A 21,412-nucleotide genomic window follows, 5' to 3' on the forward strand; every position below is an offset into this window, starting at 1 on the left:
AATAAAATCTCTTTAAAAAGTGAGTGAGTCACATGTTGATTTTGGCATCTAATGCTAAAAAGAGTCGTTTTATTAGTAACCCTTGACAGAGGTAGCATCTGCTTACCCTGTCCTTCCCTTCCAGGCCAGAGCCTCCTTGCGTGTGGCGGGGGCTGAAGCCAGGGGCATTCTGCCTCTGAGCTACACCCCAGCCCTATTTTATTTTTTATTTGCAAACAGGTCCTCACTAGGTTGCTGAGGCCGGCTTCTAACCTGCGACCCTCCTCTCTGAGCCTCCCAAGGCCTGGGAGCACAGGTACGCCCCACACCTGGGCAGAGCAGCTTTGAAAACAGCCATGTGGCCTCCCTCGCTGCTGTGTCCGTGTGGGTGGAGTGACGGGAAGGCAGGGAAGGCGGCCTGGCCTACCTGGGTCGCTCCTGTCTTTGTATTTACCAAGTGGAGAGGATTCAGCCAGGGCCCCGCTGCTTCTGGAAACGGAAGGCGTGGGTCCATCATCCCGCGCCCGGGCAGCCAGCAGGAAGCAAGAGCGCGGCCTCACGGAGCCGCGCCTGCCCGTCGCTCCACTGCCCGTCTCCCACGGCAGATGGACCCCTTTGGCAGAGCGTCAGGAATGCTCCCGATCGATGTGTGCTGCGGGGAGCAGCTAGCCTTGGGCTCGCCCATAGGCGGCAGGGGCAGCGGCTGTCGACCTGCAGCTTCCAGCAGGTCTTGTGTTCCGCCATTAAGAATTAATCGCTCCTGTCAAATTTTCCACTTAGAAAACCTGCCTCAACTCTGAGAAAAACAGGGACATGGAGCCAGGCATGGTGGCGCACGCTTGTAATCCCCACGCTTGGGAGGCTGTGACAGGAGGATCATGCAGGTTCAAAGCCAGCCTCAGCTACTGAGTGAGGCTCTCAGCAACTTAGTGAGACCCTGTTTCCAAATAAAGTATAAAATAGTTCTGGGAGTGTAGCCCGGAGATAGAAAGCCTCTGGGTTCCACCCCCAGTACCACCAAAAAAAAAGGGGGGGGGGACATGGGAGAGTAAGTTTTCCTCATTTACCTACTGGTTTTCCCTCCTTAGTGTAGAGATTAAAATGTATATAGTACACAGATACACAGAACTGGAGTCAGCCAGGTACCTAGCAGGCAGAGCTGTGTGTTGTGGTTTTCTCAGCTGCACCAGTGGCCTCGGGTCTCCGTGCTCTCAGCCTGACCCAGGGTGACCATCCCACCTAGGCCCCCGAGTCTGGAAGCGGAGGCAAGGGCGCTTCTAGGGGCAGCGCTCCCACAGGCCACACTGCCCGCAGCCTCTCCAGCATCCACGGTGCGCTTCTGCTAAACAGCCTTGTTCCCAGCTGCCCTCTCCCCTGGGCGGTGGACATCCTGCCCCACAAGCCAGTGCGTCTGGCTCTGCCTCCCTCAGCCCCTGTGGTGGACTCAGTCAGAAATTATGTGTTACCTGTAAGTTTAGCTCAAGCAGGCGCTAGCCCAGAAGGCACGGTTGACGATCACGCAGAAGCTGCACGTGTGCACGCCAGCCGGTTAGCATTGTCTGACTTACGCATTCTCTTAACCAAGAGAACTGAGCAAATACTTGGTCCCCCAGCACAGTGCAGAAACGTGAGCTGCTGAACCCTGCCAGCGTGAAGCAGGCCCTGATCGCGTCTGCCCGGAGGCTCCCCGGCGTCAACATGTTCGAGCAGGGCCACGGCAAGCTGGATCTGCTGAGAGCCTACCAGATCCTCAGCAGCTACAAACCCCAGGCAAGGTCAGTGTGGGCCCTCCCTTCACCTGTGCCGGCTTCCACAAGTGCTGGCCTCCCACCCACCACCAAAGCCGGCACTCGGGCGCTCCCTGGGCTGCCGGCCGCATGGCTCGCGCTACTGCCCACCAGCTGAGGCCCCCTGATTTTTAATATAAACAGAGGTATGATTTTCATTGGCTCAACTTGTAGAGGCTTTGAAAATAATGTTAGGTTAGCCAGGTGTGGTGGCCGACGCTTGTGATCCCAGCATTTGGGAGGCTGAGACAGGAGGATCACGGTTCAAGGGCAGCCTCAGCTATTTAGTGAGGCCCTCTGCAACTCAGTGAGACCCTGTTTCAAAATAATCAAACATAGGGAAGGGGGAGTAGCTTAGAGGTAGAATGCTGCTAGGTTCCATCTCCAGTACAAAAAAAAAATCTTAGATTTATAGAAATTTTGCAAAAGTATACTTTGCAAATACTGTTTGAGGACACCGAGCGTGGTGGCACACACTTGTAATCCCAGCATTCAGGAGGCAGAGACCAGAAGATTGTGGTTCATGGCTAGCCTCAGCTACTTAGGCCCTCCACAACTTAGTGAGACCCTCTTTCAAAATAAAAGAATAAAATATGGGGCTGGGAGTGTAACTTGGAGGTAGAATGCCCCTGGGTTCCATCCCCAGACCTGCAAAAAATTTAAAAAACAGACTGTTTGCCCGCTTCCCCCAGTGCCGCCAGCTTAGTCCACAGCCCCGCTGTTAAAACACCCGCGGCTGGTCCCCTGCGGCGCTCACGGTGACTCTGCGTTCTTCGTGGGTCCGGTCCAGGCCCGCAGGCCCTGGCCGCCTTTGTGGGGCCTTGCGTCCTCTGACCTCTGTGGGCCGTCTGTCACCCTTCGTGACGAGCAGGCTCTCTGCAGGTTTTTCTGGCGTTTTCACGTGATTGGCTTGATGTTGTTGGTTTTTCCCCTGTTCTTTTAGAATAATCTTAGAGTATGGTTTACGATAAGTTTCTTTTTTTTTTTTTTTTTTTTTTTTTTTTTTTTTGGTGGTGGTACTGGGGGTGGAACTCAGGGGCTTTTTACCTCCGGGCTATACTCCCAAACTTATTTTATACTTTATTTGGAAACAGGGTCTCACTAAGTTGCCGAGAGCCTCACTAAGTAGCTGAGGCTGGCTTCGAACCTGTGCGATCCTCCTGTCTCAGCCTCCCAAGCGCGGGGATTACAAGCGTGCGCCACCACGCCCGGCTTACGATAAGTTTCACAAGGCTCTCATGAGAGCCCGTAAACCCTCACCCAGCTCACTCTGGCATCAGTGTTGTGCCCGGCGCAGTGTGGCTCGCAGCCCGTGTCCGCGCCCATGCCACGCAGCGGGCTCTGCTCGCTGTCCACGTGCTTGGCCACCTCCCACTGCGGCGGCTCCTCAGTTTGCCTTCCTGCTGCTGCTTGCGTTTCGTACTTGATCAGCGTGGTGTCAGTTGGGTCCCCCAAGAAAGATGCCAAGACAAGCTCGGGGGTCCAGGACAGTCCTGGCCGCAGGGAGAGTGCCGGGCTGCGGTGCTGATCTGCCTGACGCCGGGGGCAGGCGAGGAGAGCTGCAGGCCACGGCACAGGTCGGGACGGCTTTGCTCATGAGCAGTCCTCGCGCTGAAGCTGCCTGCGAGGAGGGTGGGGACGGCCTTGCCTGACCCCTGTGCTCTCCCGGGCTGGGAACAGCGCGGAGGCCCTGCGGGTGGCGCTGCAGGTGTCTGCTGGCCCTACTCCTGCTCGGGGTGCGGCACGGCTCGGGCCCCAGCACAGCTGCTGCTTTCCCGTCACGCTGTGTCTCTTGGGGACGCGCTTTGACATGATCCTGCGCCTACGGCCCCCTCCGCCAGTTCTTGGCTGCCGGTTCTAGGGAGCATGGCACGCGTGTTTGGGGCTGCCCTCGCTCCTCCCACACTACTCCAGTTACAGTCCGCTCTTCACTGGAATTCTGCTGCTGCAGGGGAGAGCTCCTGCCCCACGCTCGAGCCTGTGTGTAGCGTTGTGACGGAGCCCAGGGCCTTGTGCAGCAAGCGCTCCACCCCGCTCCACCCCAGCCCTTTTAAAACTTTTGGGATAGGGTCTCTCTGTTACCAAGGCTGGCCCGGAACTTGTGGTCCTCCTGCCTCAGCCGCCCCAGTAGCTGGGATTGCAGGCGTGCCCCACCCGCCCAGCCCTCAGTTATGAATCACATCTTATATCCATACGGATGCCTGGATCTTTATTTTACTTGTAGGTAATAATCCATTGATAGCAGCCGGGCATGGTGGCGCATACCTGTAGTCCTAGTTTTTGGGAGCCTAGGACACAGGAAGCAGGTTCACAGCCAACCTCAGCAACTTAGCAAGGCCCTCTGCAGCTTAGCGAGACCCTGGAATTGATATGATTTTTCTACTCTTTATTTCTCCCACCTCCTGGCTGACTGCTGCGAGTGACTGGGGTGGAAAATGCTGCAGGGCTGTGAGGCTGGCCGCCCGCACCAGAGCCTGCATCCACACCCACGTAGGAACACCGTGTGCTTTGCTTGCGCTTCATTACTTTGTGTGTGTGGTACTGGGGATGGAACCCAGGGGCACTCGCCCTCCAAGCTACACCCAGCCCTTTTTTATTCTTTTTGTTTGGAAAGTTGTGGAGGGCCTCTCTGAGTCGCTGAGGCTGGCCTCCAGCCTAAGATCCTCCTGTCTCAACCTCCCGAGTACTGGGATTACAACCGTGTGCCCCCACGCCCGGCTCCGGTTCCTTTTGCACAGAGGAGTGGACAGTGGGGATACTCTGCGGTGAGCTTCGGCGCCTAGCAGTATCCTGGAATCCCCCTGACAGCGTGTTCCCCTTAGAGCTGCAGGCCTGGTGCGCCACTGTGCTCAGCCACTGGTCCACACCCGGGCAGCACGCTGTGCGGACGGTCTGCAGCTGGCTGGGATCGCAGGTCCACGCCGCCTCGTCTGCCTTGTCAGACTTGTTAGACTCTTGCCGCTGCCATCTCTGAACTTTGAGGCTTTGAAAGCCTTTTTCTTTATTGAGTGAGGTAAAATTCACCCATCTTTTCTGTGAATGCTTGTTTTCTTCTGCTTACTTGAGACTCCCTGATCCATTCAGACTCTTATTTTTATATTTGGTGTGAGGTAAGGACCTAATTTTATTTTTTACCTGGGCACGGTGGTACATGCCTGTACTCTCAGTGTTTGGGAAGCTGAGACACGAGGATCACAGGTGGAGGCCTGTGGATGAAGGTCAGTGCGCTGACTTAGCAAGACCTGTTCCGGAATTAAATACACAGGACTGGGTATACTCCAGGCCCCACACCTCCTGTGTGTCCCCAGCACACCCAGGTTACTAATTCTGTCTTTTGCCAGTGGCCACCTGCTTTGTGCAGCTCTGTGTCTTTAGATGAAAGCTCATCTTTGCCTCAGTGGTGTGCATCTTCATCATGGCTGGGTTTTCGTATCTATTCGATCCATCCTGGGCTTTGTCTCATTCCGCTGGTCTCTGTCCACATGCTACTGTCCGCACCAGTTCTGTCCAAGCCCCAGGACCGCTCCAGGCTCAGGGCTTCGCCAGAAGGACTCAGGACCCAGTTGAGATGAGGGGATAGCTGTGCGTGGTGCCTGTGCGGAAGGACCCAGAGTGGACCCACAAGGGAAGGGGACCCTTCGGGCAGGGGCGCAGAAGCACAGGCTTAGACTCTAACCCTTCCCCCAGCTCCCAGGCCCCCAGGGCGGCCTGCGGGCGGCCTGCGGGCGGCTCCTCTCCATCCCTGTCCACGGCCGCTCTAACACCGCACCCTCGTTTCAGCTTGAGCCCCAGCTACATCGACCTGACCGAGTGTCCCTACATGTGGCCCTACTGCTCGCAGCCCATCTACTACGGGGGAATGCCGACCATCGTCAACGTGACCATCCTCAACGGCATGGGAGTCACAGGAAGAATCGTGGATAAGGTGCCGCCCTCCCCTGGCCCAGCCCCTGCTGCGGTTGGGAGGGACGGGCTCCACCTGCCTGGGGCCTGGCCACGCCCTGTGCTGCGCAGAAAAGCCAGGCCGGAAAGGAAAGAAACCAATTTCGCTCTTTTACTTTGGCATGTAGTGAGTTTGGTTCCTGAATAGTTAATCAGTTGGCTTTATCAGTTTCTCATCTATAACTCCAGGCCCCATTGTATTATTTTATGCCTTAATGAGTCCACGTGGGCCTTCATGTTTAGAAGGTGCAGTCTTTTTTAGGAATTTTGCTTTTAAAAATTTTGTTTACTTACTGCATAGACATTACCACAGCAAGGGACAGGGAGACGGGGGGACTCGTCTCCAGCCCCAGTACACGAACAACCACTGCTCTCGAGAGGTCTGTTACCAGCCCTTATCTGAAATACATATTCTTGTTATCTTTGTGTGTAAGCAAGATCTTGCTATCTTTATCTCAATTTGTATTATATCGTGAACAGTTTAAAATGCACTGGTGTGCTTTCAGTGCTTGTTTAAGATGATGTCAAGTTGATGGATGGTAATTTGAACGAGGGGCCTCCCAGCTGTGAGCACTCCACTACCTTGGCACGTGTGGTTGTCTTTTCTCCTGGATTACCTCCTGACATAAGCTCCCTGGGTTGAAATCCAGAACCAGGGTGGGAACACCCTCACAGATCTCGGCGTGTGCAAGCAGATCCTCCCTGAGCGCGCCATGTTGGGCAAGCCACCTGCGGCAGTGCTCTGGGACAGCCTGCCTCCCTGTGCTGACTGGCACATCTGTCTTGCTTTTGTATTTCATGAGGTTTTTAAAAATCAAGATGTAAGCTGGGTGTGGTGGCGCACACTTGTAATCCCCGGTACTTGGGAGGCCGAGACAGGAGGATTCCAAGTTCAAGGCCAGCCTCGGCTACTTAATGAGGCCCTTTGCAACTTAGTGAGGCCCTCTGTAACTTAGTGAGACCCTGTTTCTAAAAGAATAATAATTTAAAAAATAGGGCTGGAGTGTAGCTCAGAGGTAGAATGTCTCTGGGTTCAATCCCTAGTACCACACAAAAAAAAAACAAACCAAGATGTCATTTTTGCACCATCAAACTTACCCTTTTAAGTTGTGCGATTCAGTGGTGATGTGGGTTTTCTTATTAAGGTTGTACCAGCATCTTCCAGAACATTCCCATCATCCCATAAAGAAATGGTACCCATTAGCCCTCGATCCCTGTGCCTCATTCTTCAGTGCATTGAGGCGCAGCGATGCTGCTCTGCAGCTTTTCTCGAGCCTGTTTTTGATGTGTGACTCCCTGGGGAGGGTGTTCTTGGTCCGTGGCTCCGAGCATTTGACTCAGGAGCATTTGAAACGTTGACTCACTGTAAGAGGAAGCGCGTGCGCCTTCGGTGGCCTCCTCACGCCTCCCGTCTGCTGTCCTCCAGCCCCGGAGGAGGACGGGGGAGCAGGGCCGCCCGCACTCGCCCTCGTGCCCTCCAGCGGCCACTGCCACCACGCTTCTTGGGGACAGTGGCGTCCAGGTCGTTTCACTCCTTCTGTTGGCGCGATTCTCATTGTAGACCAACTGGCATCCAACGAGATCTGAGGGCGTTCACGTACAAGTTCTTCATCGGAGAACTTGCCACGTGTGCCCCTTTTTATATAACGAGGACAGCCTCCGTAGGAATGGAGGTTCTCCAAAAGAGGGCTTCCGGGCCTTGGACTGGACGCCTTCCAGGCGCTCACAGCTGCTGAGCCTTTGCGTGCGTTTTGTTTTGCCCCATTGGACGCGTCTCTCTCAAAGCCCGTCGAGGTGGCTTGGGCGCGTCTGCCGCCATGCGGCCCTCCCTGCTGCGCCCTGACAGCCTGGCCTGGCCTCTCCCCGCAGCCTGACTGGCAGCCGTACTTGCCGCAGAACGGGGACAGCGTTGAAGTGGCGTTCTCCTACTCCTCGGTGCTGTGGCCCTGGTCGGGCTACCTGGCCATCTCCATCGCTGTGACCAAGAAGGCGGCGTCCTGGGAGGGCGTCGCCCAGGGCCACGTCATGATCACGGTGGCCTCCCCCGCGGAAACCGAGGTGAGGGCGCGGGAGGGCTGCCCAGCGCGCGTGAAGTGCCCGCACAGCCACCAGAGGGCGCGGGCTGCCGCCCGGCTCCCCAGGAGCCCGGCAAGTGCAGCCGCAGGGCGGCCGGCCTCAGGAGCGCCACGTGCCTGCCGCTGGGCCTTCGGCTCCTAGAGTTCGGTGTGGCCCCCGAACGCTCCACCTTATGTTCACCTTACTGCACGGTCTCGTGCTCAGGCTGTTTGGGTTAAATTGGCTAGTGGAAATGACCTTTTAAAGCTTGAAAACCTGAGTTTTTCCTGGGAAGAGGGGGCATTTCAGACTCCTGGTTTTGTTTTTAAGTCTGAAAGTGGCGCAGAGCGGACTTCCACGGTGAAGCTCCCCATTAAGGTGAAGATCATCCCCACACCCCCGCGCAGCAAGAGGGTCCTCTGGGACCAGTACCACAACCTCCGCTACCCGCCCGGCTACTTCCCCAGGGACAACCTGAGGATGAAGAACGACCCTCTGGACTGGTAAGCGGCCACTCTGAGCGCCCCGGCTTCTCCCGGGAGGCGCCGTAAGCCTAGCGCGCAGTGGGGCTCCGTCCACTGCTGCTTTGCACGGCTCCTCCCTCTGAGCCATTCGGGAATCAGGTCAGCCTCCGCCGCAGGCTGCGTCTACTCACGTCTGTGCGTGGGGGCGTCCGTCCCGTCCTGGAGCCTGCTGAGTCCCATCCTCCGCCTCGCCCTCCCTGATCCCCATCCTCCGCCACACCCTGGGTGGCGTCATCCCGTCCTGGAGCCTCCCTGATCTCCATCCTCCACCTCCCACTGTGGTGATCCTCTAGAACAGATGGTCAGTGTGCTCCAAGCTGCAGCTACAGCCATGGCCAAGCTGGTTACCTGGGCGACCTGCACGGCCTCCTGGAGATGGGGCCACTTACCTCCCCGCCCCCTAGCCCCTCAGAGCAAGAGCGTCAAGGAGGTGGACGTCGAGGGGTGGGGAGGAGAACGCGCAGGCCAGGACACTGGGGGCAGGTTGCCCGCGCAGGAGGTGGGCGCCGGTGGCCTGGGGTGCTCTGGGCATCTGGGAAGCAGCTCACCTGGTGCAGTGGGGGGAGCACGCCTTGGAGGACGGGTAGGCCAATGGGTCGGCAGCGTGCCGTCGGGTCGCAGGTGCCACACACGACTGCTGGCCTTCCTGCGTTCCCGTGGCTGCGCTGAGCTCGCCTCAGGCAGATGGCCCTGAGCAGCGTACACAGATGGGGCGACCGTGGGGCCTGTCCTAACGTCGTGCCGCTGCTTTTCAGGAACGGAGACCATATCCACACCAACTTCAGGGACATGTACCAGCACCTGAGGAGCATGGGCTACTTCGTGGAGGTCCTGGGCTCTCCCTTCACGTGTTTCGACGCCACCCAGTATGGTGAGCGGCAGTGGTGTGCTGCCAGGCGCCTTCCAGCTGGAGCTGTGGGCGTTGTGCACGGGAACCAGTCTTCAGTGATGGGCGCAGGGGAGCTGTGCACGGCTCACCTGGTGGTCGGGAGCCGGCTCTGAGCCGCGCATGCCGGCTTGGTGCGGGTGGTGCTACGCTCGACTCAGGCGGAGTCCTCGCGGGCCAGGGCAGGGACGTGGGCAGTCTTTCTTATCTTATTAATTAAAGAAATTCTAGCAGTGCGCGTCACTCCCCCTAAACGCAACAGCTAGCTGCTCCTCTGTAGGGTCGGGCCCTGACGCAGGGTGGCACCGGCCACGCTGTGAGGCGGCGGCCCGAGCCCTGGGCCAGCGCATGCTGTGAGCGGTGGCGTGCCGGCGGTCCTCAGGCGGTTCTGTCTTCCAGGCACCCTGCTGATGGTGGACAGTGAGGAGGAGTACTTCCCCGAGGAGATCGCCAAGTTGAGGAGGGACGTGGACAACGGCTTGTCGCTCATTGTCTTCAGCGACTGGTACAACACCTCCGTGATGAGAAAAGTGAAGTTCTACGACGAGAACACCCGGTAACGGCCCGGGCCCTGCCGGAGCGCGCCGCGTGGCCTCGGCGGGAGGGGAGGGCCCCGTGCAGCAGGACCCCGGTGACGGCCTGGGCCCCTCCGGAGCGCGCCGCGTGGCGGGAGGACAGGGCCCCCGTGCAGGAGGAGCCCTTGCGGCAGGGTGCTCGCCGCCGTGCCCGCTCCGGGGCCGGCCCCTCCCTGCAGTGCGCTCCGCCCAGCCCCTGCCCAGCCCGTGGCCGTCGCTGAAGAGGTGCCCTTGACGTGCACCAAAGGAGCTGCGGTTCACAGAGTCCTTCTAGCACATTCATTGTTGGCCGCACTTTCCTAGCGTCCTGTAAATATATCATCCTTGCGTCTTGGATTTTTAAGTCTGTGACTTGAGCTTTTCTAAGCGTCTTTCTTATCCTTCTGCTTCATTGTTCTAAGTAGGTCGAGGCCAAGCAGTTCTCTGGTGCATTTTAATGAAGTGCCGATTTTCACATCCTAATGTAAAGCTTTGGCACGTCTGCACAGTGGCCGAAGCAGTTACGTTTGCAGTCTTTCTCAAGGCCGGACAGCGAGTTTCAGTTGCCATCTGCACGTGGACGGGTGGTCTGGCACGGCAGGAGGCGCGGGCCTCGTCGTGGAGATGGCCGTGTGGGGCCTGAGTCCGCCTTCTCTGTTCTCTGCCGCTGTGCAGGCAGTGGTGGATGCCGGACACCGGAGGAGCCAACGTCCCGGCCCTGAACGAGCTGCTCTCTGTGTGGGGCATGGCCTTCAGCGACGGGCTGTACGAAGGGGAGTTTGTCCTGGCCAACCATGACAGTAAGGCGTGGTGCGCGTGTGTGCATGCGTGCGTGCGTGCGTGCGTCACAGTGCGCCTCTGACGTCCACGCTCAGATTGATGATGGGATTTCCTGAATAAGTCGGGCTGTGGGGAGAGCTAACTGGTCAGCGTTCTCAAAGTGCATCCGTGAGGCTGTGTGTTGGCCACTCTGGCTTCTAAAAGGGAAGCACTTTATGTAAGCATTCCTCCTTTTAGTGTTGCCTGTAAGGGAGCGTACATTTAATGTGTTCTCAATAGGAGGGACCTTACGGGCTCCTAATTACTCATCAGATTCTCTTTGTGAGAGGCCGTGGCCTGTCGTCTGAGGGGCCTCCCTGCAGACGAGGCTTGGAGCCACGCCTCGCGGGTTCTTGTAGCTGGTCCCTGCTTCGAGCCTCCGGCTGCTGCTCACTTTCCACACCTGTCTGTCAGACCCGCCTGTTACTAGCATGCTTGCGTGGGTTTTGAGGCGATTACTTATTTAAGTTTGACAAGGCCTCCTGTCTCTTACTGTTAAGAACAGCCTTAGGGTGGGTGGTGCCTAAAGAATGCACGGTTGGTAAACGAGTGGCCATGGCCGCACCGCTCCGCATGTGTCCTATACCGGGGCCCACTCTTTTCCAGTGTACTACGCGTCGGGCTGCAGCATCGCGAAGTTTCCAGAAGATGGCATCGTGATAACACAGACTTTCAAGGACCAAGGTAAAGCTGGGTGCCGGCTGCTCTGGCCTCCTCCTCCGCCCTCCTGACTTTCTTCCCTCTCTTCCCTCCCCCTCCCTTTTTAATAATAGTGGCCTTGAGTACAACTTACGTACTGTAACATTCATTCCTCTAAAGTGTACAGTTCTCTGGTTCTTAGTGTATGTGCAGAATTGTGCGCGCCCATCCCATCTCCCTCCAAATGAACACCCCAAGGAAGCCCAGCAGTTCTGGCTCGTGTGTGTGTGTGTGTGTGTGTGTGTGTGTGTGTGTGTGTGTGTGTGGTGTGCCAGGGATTGTCAGTTCTGTTTTATCTGTCATTTTGAAGTGGGGTTTCACAGTGTTGCCGGGGCTGGCCTCAAACCTGCGGTCCTCCTGCTCAGCCTCCCACGCACCAGGATTGCAGGCTGGCAGCGCCCTTGTGCCTTTTTAAACGACCTGCAGTGTTATCTGTGTGGTACCAGCTCACGTGTGGCTTTAGGCGGGGCTCTGGGACACAGAAGGGTGAGACAGATTGTTGCTGACACTTTGAAAATTTGTCTTCAGTGGCACTGCAAAGGGCGTAGAGTGCCTTCAGAAGAGGCCCAGGACTTGCTTGTTTCTACTGAAATCGTTCCCCTTTTATGATTGCCCGACTACTAGAGAAACATCTTGACCACGTTTTGAAGTTCTTAATTGTATAAAGATCACACTGTTACAGAGCAGCCTCTAAAGCATCCCTCGGTGGTGTTCACACTGAGCTTAGCTTCAGCAGCAGACAAATCACCCAGGAGCGTGGGGTGAGCAGCCTCGGGGGGGCCGCCACACCCAGAGCCGGGTCCCGAGCACGAGGCTGCTCTCACCTCTGCCAGGAAGAGGAGCGGTTCCCGCCACAGGCTCGAAGTGGACGCACGTCCTCGGGCGGGAGACGCCATGCACGTCAGAGTGACGGCCCGCCGTTGTACAGAAGCCACGGACCTCTCAGCGCCTCTGTCTGCACCAGACGATAGCACTTGCTTTGCCTTACCTAGGAGGGGTGGTTTCTTTCCTTCCCTTCTTTCCTTGCTTGCTTCAAGGTCAGTCAGTGAACATATCTGCATTAGGATTACATTTTAACTTTAAACACAGAATAAACAGAATAGTTATGTCTCCCAGCCCCTGGGTGCAGTTCAGTATGGGTTGATGCGCCTGGCTAAAAGTTTCTGAGACAGGTCACTCCAGCACTGGGTCCAAGTCAGGGAGCGGGAGCCCTGGTTTCCTGGCTGTTCTGGTACAGTCTATAAGCAAAGATCTGTTGCCATGGCTTTAAATAATCTTTGGGGTACTAAATAGGACTTTGAAAGTCCAAGTTATGCTGGATCAGAAAAGACCCTAGCAAAGCTCTCCTCAGACCACGGTACAGATGGCCGCGTGCCCCGTTTCTTCTGTTCCCTCCCCAAGGGCTCTTCTGCTCGGCCCCTCGCGGGCAGGAGGTGTCGCGTCTGTAGCTGCAGACATTGTGTATGTTAGGATGCACAAAGCGCTGGACCCTGCTGAAGATGTCGCATCTAGTGCTCAGGAAAGCACTGGCTTTCGGGGGAATCCGAGGCTGGCTGCTGGTACCGCGGGCAGTGGCCGCCCGAGTCTGCGTGTGACTTTTACTTTTTTTTTTTTTTTTTTTTTTTGCGGTACTGGGGATGGAACCCAGAGGCATTCTACCTCCGAGCTATGCCCCCAGCCTGATTTTTTTATCCTTTTATTTGAAACAGTCTCACTGAGTTATGGAGGGCCTCGCTAAGTTGCTGAGGCTGTGTGTGAACCGCGATCCTCCTCTCTCAGCCTCCGGAATACTGGGATCACAGCGTGCCCACCGCGTCCGGCTGGATTTTACTTCTCATTCATTAAACATTGAAAACTGTGTCATCTCTGTGGACGAAGATATGGAGGCTGTGCTGTTGGAATGCTTTTTAAATCTAAACTGAAAATATTACGTGGACATACATTTTATTTTTTATTTTTATTTTATTTTATTTTATTTTTTATATTTTTTATTATTATTTTTGTAATCATACATCACTTTGGAATACAAGCACATATCATCCAGTAAGCCCTCATCCAATCCCCATCCCATTCCCTACCCCCCTCGATCCCATGCTTAATTGGTGATTATCTTTGATATAACTGTTTACGCATCTCATGAGTTTTAAAGAGATTCCATCCTCCTCCATCCCCTCCCCTCTGATTGGTCACCTTAATTGCTTTCTCAATAGGGCCCTTTCTACTACTCGACCTCCTCCTGTTAACCCTTTCCTCCTAGTTCTTGCTAATTAGGGGAAGCATCTGGATTTTATCTTCTGTGTTATTTCTCTGTGCATGCCACATTGCAAGTTCTGATCCCACTCTTGATGGTCCCAGTAGTGGCCAGGCCACCCAGAGAACTCTTATCCCGACCTTGTTGGCTCCAGCACCTGCCTTGCCTCATGGGAGGCCCCAATCCTAGCCTCGCTGGCTCCCACACCGGACTAACCCCTCTGCTGGCTCCTCTCCCGGCCTCAGAGTCCCCAGCCCTGGCCTAGCCTCACGACAGGCTCCAATCCCGGCCTCACTGACCCTGGCACCGGCCTAACCACTTGGCAGGCTCCTATCCTGGTCTCATAAGTCCCAGCTCCATCCTTGCCTCACGGCAGTTTCTGATCCTGGCCTCGCTGGCCCTGGCACCGGCCTTACCCCTCGGCAGAGTCCGATCCCAGCCTCGGAGGTCCCAGCTCCGGTCTTGCCTCACGGCAGGTTCCATTCCTGACCTTGCTGGCCCTGGCACCGGCCTAACCCCTCAGCTGCCCAGACCTCAGGGTCCTGGACATACATTTTAAATACTAGTTATAGTTGTCCTGATTTTAATAATACAACTGAAGCCTCCGGTGTCGGTACATCTGTTTTTGTGGACAGCTGAGTTTAACAAGCGCAGTTGGCTGGCTTCCCCACGTAGGAGCTCTGAAAACAGGCCTTCACTAATAAGAAGGGGGCAGTTTGGTTTTTTAGTATCAAAAGAGAGAATAGAGGCCGTGAGGACTGCAGTCCTCTGTGCCATGCTAGTGACGGGGTCGGCATGGCGACGGATACCCAAGTCAGTTTTGCCAGGCGGGTCGGTGGTGCCGAAGGCTCTGCTCTGGTGTCCTGGGTGTGCACGCCGTTTCCTTCAGGACTGGGTGTGCTCGGTCCCTGTCACACACTGCTGCAAGCTGATCGGCACTGGACAAGCCGTTCTGATGGGAGCCCTTGTCGCTCTTTCAGGGCTGGAGGTGTTAAAGCAGGAGACAGCAGTCGTTGAGAACGTCCCCATCTTGGGGCTCTATCAGCTCCCGGCTGACGGTGGAGGCCGGATTGTGCTGTATGGAGACTCCAATTGCTTGGACGACAGCCACCGGCAGAAGGGTAAGGAGAGGCCATGCCTCGACCCGCGCGCCCTCCCCCGCCTCCTCCCTGTCCCTGGAGAGGTGCTGGGGAATCCCCACACGCTCCCATGAGGGGGCAGGTTGACAGCTCCGAGTGTTTTGATAGGTGTCCAGGCATGGACTGTCTAATACGCAAAACAACTGCCCCTGCGGAGGCCCTGGAGGCCTGCCCTCCAGCGGCAGGGCTGGCCTGGGCTCCGCTCTTGCTAGCCGAACTTCCTGGGGCTCTGCTGCTGCCCCAAGATGTGCAGGCCCAGCTGCCACGGACCTTCCTCAGCAAGGGGCCTCTGGCCATCTTCAGGCTGAAGGGCAGGGCGGGCCAGCCTCTCGGCATCCCCTGCGGGGCTTTGGGCCCTTTCTCCTCTTACAAAGGGAGGCGGTGTGGACAAGGCTCACTGGTTTTCTCTGGTGAGGCCAGGCCTGGGTTTCTGGCTCCTGGACACTGGAGGGCAGGTGGGAAGAGCGGTCCAGAGAGGCCTGTGCTGGCAGACAGCAGCTCCCTGCTGCCCACCCACTGGAAGCTGCGGGTGCCAACACCAGGCATTTGTGTAAAGCCTTAAAATAGGATTCCTCTTTTTAAAACCCAAAGGTGAGGGTTAAAGTTAAAAGAGACTTATTTCCACAGAGCGCCTCTTTAAGGCTGAGATCTGGTAAGACTCTCCAGTATGAGTTCTAACCCCTGAGAAAACTGCATGGGTCCTCACACTCCAGCAGCCTCCAGGCTCTTGTGGCTTGGAGCACTGCCCAGGGTGCTGTTCAGAGAGAAGGTGCTCGCTGGTGTCCCGCCCGTGAGCGTCCCGTAGCCACTGGTGCTCGAGGCTCAGGGACAGATGTGAGGAGCGGTGTTGGGAGCAGGGACACCAGGGCTGAGACCCTGCACCCTGGTGGCCTCCGGGCAGGGCGAGCGCATGGCGACTCTGAGTGGGAGCTGCTGGGAGCCTAGTGCCTGCACTTGCAAACAAGGAAGAATCGACCTTCACGCCAGGCCCCCTTCCTAAAAGGCAGCCCTTCCCTCCTCCCTGCCTGGTGGGCCCATGGGCACTGGCAGACGCCGGAGCCCTGTACCCCTTGCTGCTGCCTGCTCTGGAGGCCGCGAGCCCACCACCTCTGAACATGCTCCATGCCATCCTCGTCCCCAGGGGCCCAGAGCCAGATACGGTGCTGGGCATTGTTCCAGCAGTGGCAGTGGTGCCCGGCCTAGCCCAAGTGCCGGTGCCCAAGCCCACACAGCTCATGCTGGGTGCGCTGATGGGGCAGGCAGGACACTATTGGGACAGGGCAGGTGCCCTAAGGGTAGGAACCCAAGGTGCCAGCCTATGACCTCAGCGCGGCCTTCACACTCGTCCGCCCTCTTCGGGGGCTAGCTCCCCCCTGTAGAATCCTTTCTTTATGAATGGCTTTCCAAGCGGCATGCTCCTGACCCCACAGACTGCTTCTGGCTTCTGGATGCACTCCTCCAGTACACATCCTACGGGGTGACGCCTCCCAGCCTCAGCCACTCCGGGAACCGGCAGCGGCCTCCCAGCGGGGCGGGCTCCGCAGCTCCTGAGAGGATGGAAGGTGAGTGGCCCCACCTGGGCAGGAGGTGGAGCCCAGGTACAGAGGGCCGCCCCCTCGTCCACAGTCACTGGCCTCACAGGGGCCGGGCTCAGGAGCAAGCGTGGGCATTTCTGAGTACTCCCTGGGTAGCAGGCACTGGCTGGGTGCTCCTGAGGTACAGTAAGGCCCCCCTGGACTCCTGTGAAAGGAGGTATTCTTATTGCATTTAGAGATGGACAGGACAGGACTAAGCAGTGAAGCCGGCGCCCGCCCATCGGGAGGGAGCGTGGAGCGGTGCACGCCTCTGACGCTCTGGCCCGCGCTGTTCTGCCTGTGGAAGTATAGCACGAGCCACAGGGGTTATTCACACTTTTCCAGCAGCTACATTAAAAAAGTAAAAATCCCAGCTGCCCTGGAGGCTGAGGCAGGAGGATTACACTCTCAAAGACAGCCTGGGCAACTTAGCAAGACCCTGTCTCAAAAAAGTGCTGGGCCTGTAGCTGAGTGGGAGCTTGCCTGACCTGGGACCCTGGCTTCCATCCCAGAACCAGAAACAACAAAACAAGCTGGGGTGCAGCACGGTGGTAAAGCTATGGGTTTGGTTCCTGTAGCAGGGGAGGAAAAAAAGTAAGAAAAGTGTAGCCAGGCATGGTGGCGCACGCTTGTAATCCCAGCGCTTGGGAGGCTGAGACAGGAGGATCGCACAGGTTCGAAGCCAGCCTCGGCTACTGAGTGAGGCTCTCAGCAACTTAGTGAGACCCTGTTTCCTAACAAAGAATATAAAAATAGGTCTGGGAGTGTAGGAAGCCCCTGGGTTCCATCCCCAGTACCACAAAAAAATAAATAGGAATAGGGGCAAAACTCAGAGGTAGAATGCCTCTCAGTTAAATAAACCTCCAATGCCCAAAAAAGGGAAAGAAAAGTGAAATTTATTCTAGTGATGTCCATTAGCCCAGTATATAAAAAATACTTACTTAGACCTGTGACACTCATTCTATTTCACTTGGTCGATAGCAGTGTGGAACTAGTGGCTACAGTACTAGACGGGGCAGATCTAAGAAATGTCAACAACTTTGAGAACACAGTGGGTCATTTCTGCTTTTTCGTTTGTTTTTGATTTGGCCAGAAAGTGAACCATTCCCAAGGAGGAGGGTTGAGGGTTGTCCGTGACAGGTGTCTAGGATCAGGCTCTCCACACGGCCTGTGCTGAGGGCCCTGAGTGAGGGCATGTGTGGCCTGGGCAGTGCCTCGGTGTGGTCCTGAGGCCCGGGCCACAGGCTGGCGAGGCCAGTGGCAGGAAGGCACAGGGACGCCCAGGCCGCGCTGCCCCGCCCGCTGTGTTGTGCTGAGTGAGATTCCCTTTTGTGTCCACTGCCGCTGACTGCAGGGAACCATCTTCACCGCTACTCCAAGGTTCTTGAGGCCCACTTGGGAGACCCGAAGCCGCGACCTCTGCCAGCCTGCCCGCACTTGTCCTGGGCCAAGCCGCAGCCTTTGAACGAGACGGCGCCCAGGTCAGTGACTCCACAGGGCTTCGGACTCATCCTTTTTCTGTTGAATAAGAGACGTCATCATTTATCTGGGTGTGGAGGCTCACGCTAGTAATCCCAGCATTCGGGAGGCTGAGACTGGAAGACCGCAGTTCACGGACAGCTTCAGCTACTTAGTAAGGCCATCTGCAACTCAGTGAGACCCTGTTTCAAAATAAAGAATAAAAAATAGGGCACGGGGTGTAGCTCAGAGGTCAAATGCCTCTGGGTTCCGTCCTCAAACCCGCAGAAAAAAGAAAAGAAATAGCTCTTTGGGGTGCCCCACATAAAGGAGTGCAGGGCCCTCTGCAGAGGCTTCTACTCCCGCCTGGCCTGCCCCTCAGCGACCCCTGTGCGTGGACCCACTGTGCACGCTGGGATCTGGAGGAGGCCTGAGGAAGGCGCCCACGTTCTCTGCTTTATGGTTCGTCAAAAGCAGAAAGTACCAAATACCACTCGGCACCCGTGTGTTCATTGAGAGCTTGCTAACGCGTTAATAGCAAAGGAACTCTGTGTGCTGATCGCGTTGTCTTCCTGGGCAGCATCCCCGAGCCGTAGCTGCTGGCTGCATTTCCATTCTGTCACCATCCCGTCCTTGCCAACTTATGATACGTTGCCATTTTTGCATCCTGTTTGTCTATAACCTGCTATCATCCTAGCATTCAAACTAGACTTTAGATTCTAGACACGGTCAGCAATTTGTACTCAGAGGAGTCATGCTAGCTCAGTTCCAGAGCCCAATTCTCCCCGCTCGGTGTTGTTCACGACTGAGAACCAGACAAGAATCGCCTTTGGTGTCTACCCCTTCACCTCGAGTAATGCCGATAATGCCGAGCCCCCGGGCGGCCGTGGGGCGGCTCCGCCTGCCGCCCAGCACTCCTCCTCTGCGCGAGCCGCCCGGGCCATATGGGGCGGCCATGGGACGGCTCCGCCCGCCGCCCAGCACTCCTCCTCTGCTTGGTGCTTTTCACACGTTCCGCATCTTGATGGAAATTATTCTGTCTTCAGAGATCTAGATGAGGATGTCTTCTGAATCACTAAAAGAGATTTAGGACTAGTGTTAACAGCTTCAGGCAGCCGCCGACCATGCCCAGAGCAAGTCCCTGTCTGTGTGAATGACGGTTTTTCTCTTTCTTCAGGCTGTCAGGTGTCCTAACTTAGAGCACTGAGGGAGCATCAGCCCGCTCTCCCTCCCTCCCTCCCTCCCTCCCTCCCTCCCTTTACAGCGCTGTGAAGTTCTCACTGCCGCCCGCCTTCCCCAGTGAAGAGCAGGACGGGGAGCCCGCTCACAGGGCTGCGCAGGGCCGCCTGGCCCTCCCTGGCCCCGGCCCTCCCGTCACCAGCCTCGCAGGCCATCTGGAGCGGCTTGGCCGTGTTTGGCAGTGAAAGATCCCTCCTCAGGGTGCGGACTCTGAGCCAGGACTGGACTGGCTGCGCCCTCTGGGGCCCTGGCGGGGCCTCTGCCTGGTTCTCACGCTGCCCGGGGACCCCGGCTGTTTCCTAGGTACAGCCGTGCTGCCTTGGCTGGCACAGATGCTCTTTATTTTCTGCTAATCCGTTTCCCTGCAGCAATCTTTGGAAACACCAGAAGTTACTCTCCATCGACCTGGACAAGGTGGTGTTACCCAACTTCCGGCCGAACCGCCCCCAAGTGAGGCCCCTGTCCCCTGGAGAGAGTAGTGCCTGGGACATGCCTGGAGGTGAGTCCTGGCTTTCTCCCGCGCCGAGTCCGTGTGGTCCAGGGCTCCCATCCCCGGGGTCCAGCAGCCCAGGAGCGGGTCTGGAAGAGGAAGGCATCAGGGCTTCTCTTAGAGACTCCGTGGATCTTCACACACACTGCGCCCGGCAGCGGCCCCGGAACCTGTTCCACAGCGGCTTGCACACACTGTTAAAGCTGAGACACCAGCCTGTGTCGTGGGCCCGGATGCCTGTCCGCAGCAGGACAGCTGAGGTCTCCTGCGGCTCTCTGCCGCAGTCTGCCAGGACGGCACTGGACTGAGCTGGGGCTGCCCTGTCCCCTCCCCAGGTGTTGTCTCGCCCTGGATCGACTGTGGGGACGGCCCTTCTCCCTCAGTCCTGCAGCCCAGTCTCTTCTGCCCCAGACACCCCTGCAGTCTTGGGCCATGGCTCCCAAGAGGGATTCTCTGGGTTTCAGGACCTGGCCAGAAACTCTGGGGTCAGGAAGAGGTGCCCAGCCCCTGTAGCCCAGCCTGTGTGTGGTGCTCTTGAGATCCTGCGGGCCTTGCCCGTAGGTGACAGGTGCGCTGACCCTGCTAAGTTTGAACCCTCGGGCTCCGTCGAAATCCTTGGTGGTCTAGACGGGTCCACCCCAGGCTTTTAACCTCACACCTCCTCCCTAGGGGGAATGTGGCGCACCAGGCTTTCCTCCCCTCCCTCCATGGATTGAGACTTCCTCTGCTGGCACAGAAAGCCCCCGTGGGCCTGCTCTGAGGCCGAGGCTGGGAGTGGGAACCGAGGCCTCACCGCCCTCCCCAGGCATCTCTGCCCTGGGCGAGCGCACCCTGCACCTCCCTCCCCCCTCTTCCTGGCCTGGGTCCTGCAGGCCCAGCTGTGCTAGGGGCTGAGTCCCACTTGCAGAAAGGCCATCGGGAATGCTGTGGCCCTACTGACCTCTCGTCCTCCCGCAGGGATCATGCCTGGCCGCTACAACCAGGAAGTGGGCCAGACCATTCCTGTGTTCGCCTTCTTGGGAGCCATGGTGGTCCTGGCCTTCTTTGTGGTGCAGATCAACAAGGCCAAGAGCAGACCCAAGCGGAGGAAACCCAGGGTGAAGCGCCCACAGCTCGTGCAGCAGGCCCACCCGCCGAGGACGCCGTCGGTGTGACTGTCGGGCTGGCCGGCCCAGGCCAGCAAGCTATGAGGCGCAGGGACGGCCTGGCCGAGCAGGCACGGCTCGGAGGGCCCCGGGAGGCTTGGACCTCCCTCCTGCCACGCGCTGGGCCGCCCGCAGGCTGAAGGCCCGGCCCCCAGGGAGGCCCCGCGTTCTGAACAGACGGGCCCCGGCCGCGCAGAGGCGCATGCACTCGCCGCGTCAGCGGCTCTGTTCTGTATTTATTGTTGGGAGAAGTCACTTTAAAGACTCGTGCTATTCGGAAGCAAAGCTATTTTTCCAACAGAATACGGTTTTTACCCTGATGCCTTGAGCAGCGCAGACCGTGCGGCCTCCTCTTTGACGAGGACAGACTGAGGTTTGAGACCTGCACAGACCTGTGAGACAGACCTTTGCTTTATTTTTCTAAGTATCAACCGCCAACATGTTTTGTAATTCGGGGTCTTGATTTCACCATTATCGGTGAAGAGAATTTTCAATAAATCTGCACTACCTGAATGGAGTGGCAGTCGGTGGCCGCGCGGTGGGCTGATTCGCCTGTTGATGTCTTTTATTGAGATACAGTTCGCACACCACCAACTTCCCGTTCCAGGTGCACACTCGGCGGGCCTCAGCGTGTTCCCTGGAGCTCGGCCTCCCTGCTCACGCTCTCCCAGCCTTGTCCTGGCTGCTCAGGGCACCCGCGCCCCTCAGCGGTCACCCCGCAGGTCCCGCCGCGCCCGGCCTCAGGTCTGCCTGTTGAGGTGTTGGACGCTGGAGGGCGCCGCCCGTGTCCTCTGCACCCAGCTTCTTTTACTTTACATCCTGTCTTCAAGATTCTGAGTTTTAACTTGCATGTCAGAACTTTGTTCTTTTT

General features: G+C 57.2%; 1 protein-coding gene across 1 annotated transcript in view; it reads left to right on the forward strand.

The window, feature by feature from the left end:
- Window positions 1–20,550, forward strand: part of MBTPS1 (membrane bound transcription factor peptidase, site 1) — a gene marked incomplete at both ends in the record, with an annotated part of 34,014 nt that extends 13,464 nt beyond the window's left edge. The window contains 13 exons of the mRNA XM_080704133.1: window positions 1,593–1,754; window positions 5,547–5,691; window positions 7,578–7,766; window positions 8,094–8,266; window positions 9,043–9,158; window positions 9,573–9,729; window positions 10,403–10,527; window positions 11,153–11,230; window positions 14,477–14,617; window positions 16,066–16,197; window positions 17,564–17,690; window positions 19,275–19,405; window positions 20,354–20,550. Coding sequence (XP_080560259.1) covers window positions 1,593–1,754; window positions 5,547–5,691; window positions 7,578–7,766; window positions 8,094–8,266; window positions 9,043–9,158; window positions 9,573–9,729; window positions 10,403–10,527; window positions 11,153–11,230; window positions 14,477–14,617; window positions 16,066–16,197; window positions 17,564–17,690; window positions 19,275–19,405; window positions 20,354–20,550 — 1,873 coding nt within the window. The remainder of the gene's footprint in view (window positions 1–1,592; window positions 1,755–5,546; window positions 5,692–7,577; window positions 7,767–8,093; window positions 8,267–9,042; window positions 9,159–9,572; window positions 9,730–10,402; window positions 10,528–11,152; window positions 11,231–14,476; window positions 14,618–16,065; window positions 16,198–17,563; window positions 17,691–19,274; window positions 19,406–20,353) is intronic.
- Between the last annotated feature and the right edge of the window lie 862 nt (window positions 20,551–21,412).

This window comes from Muscardinus avellanarius (assembly GCF_963383645.1).
Source record: "Muscardinus avellanarius genome assembly, chromosome: 10".
In the NCBI taxonomy this organism is placed as follows: domain Eukaryota; kingdom Metazoa; phylum Chordata; class Mammalia; order Rodentia; family Gliridae; genus Muscardinus; species Muscardinus avellanarius.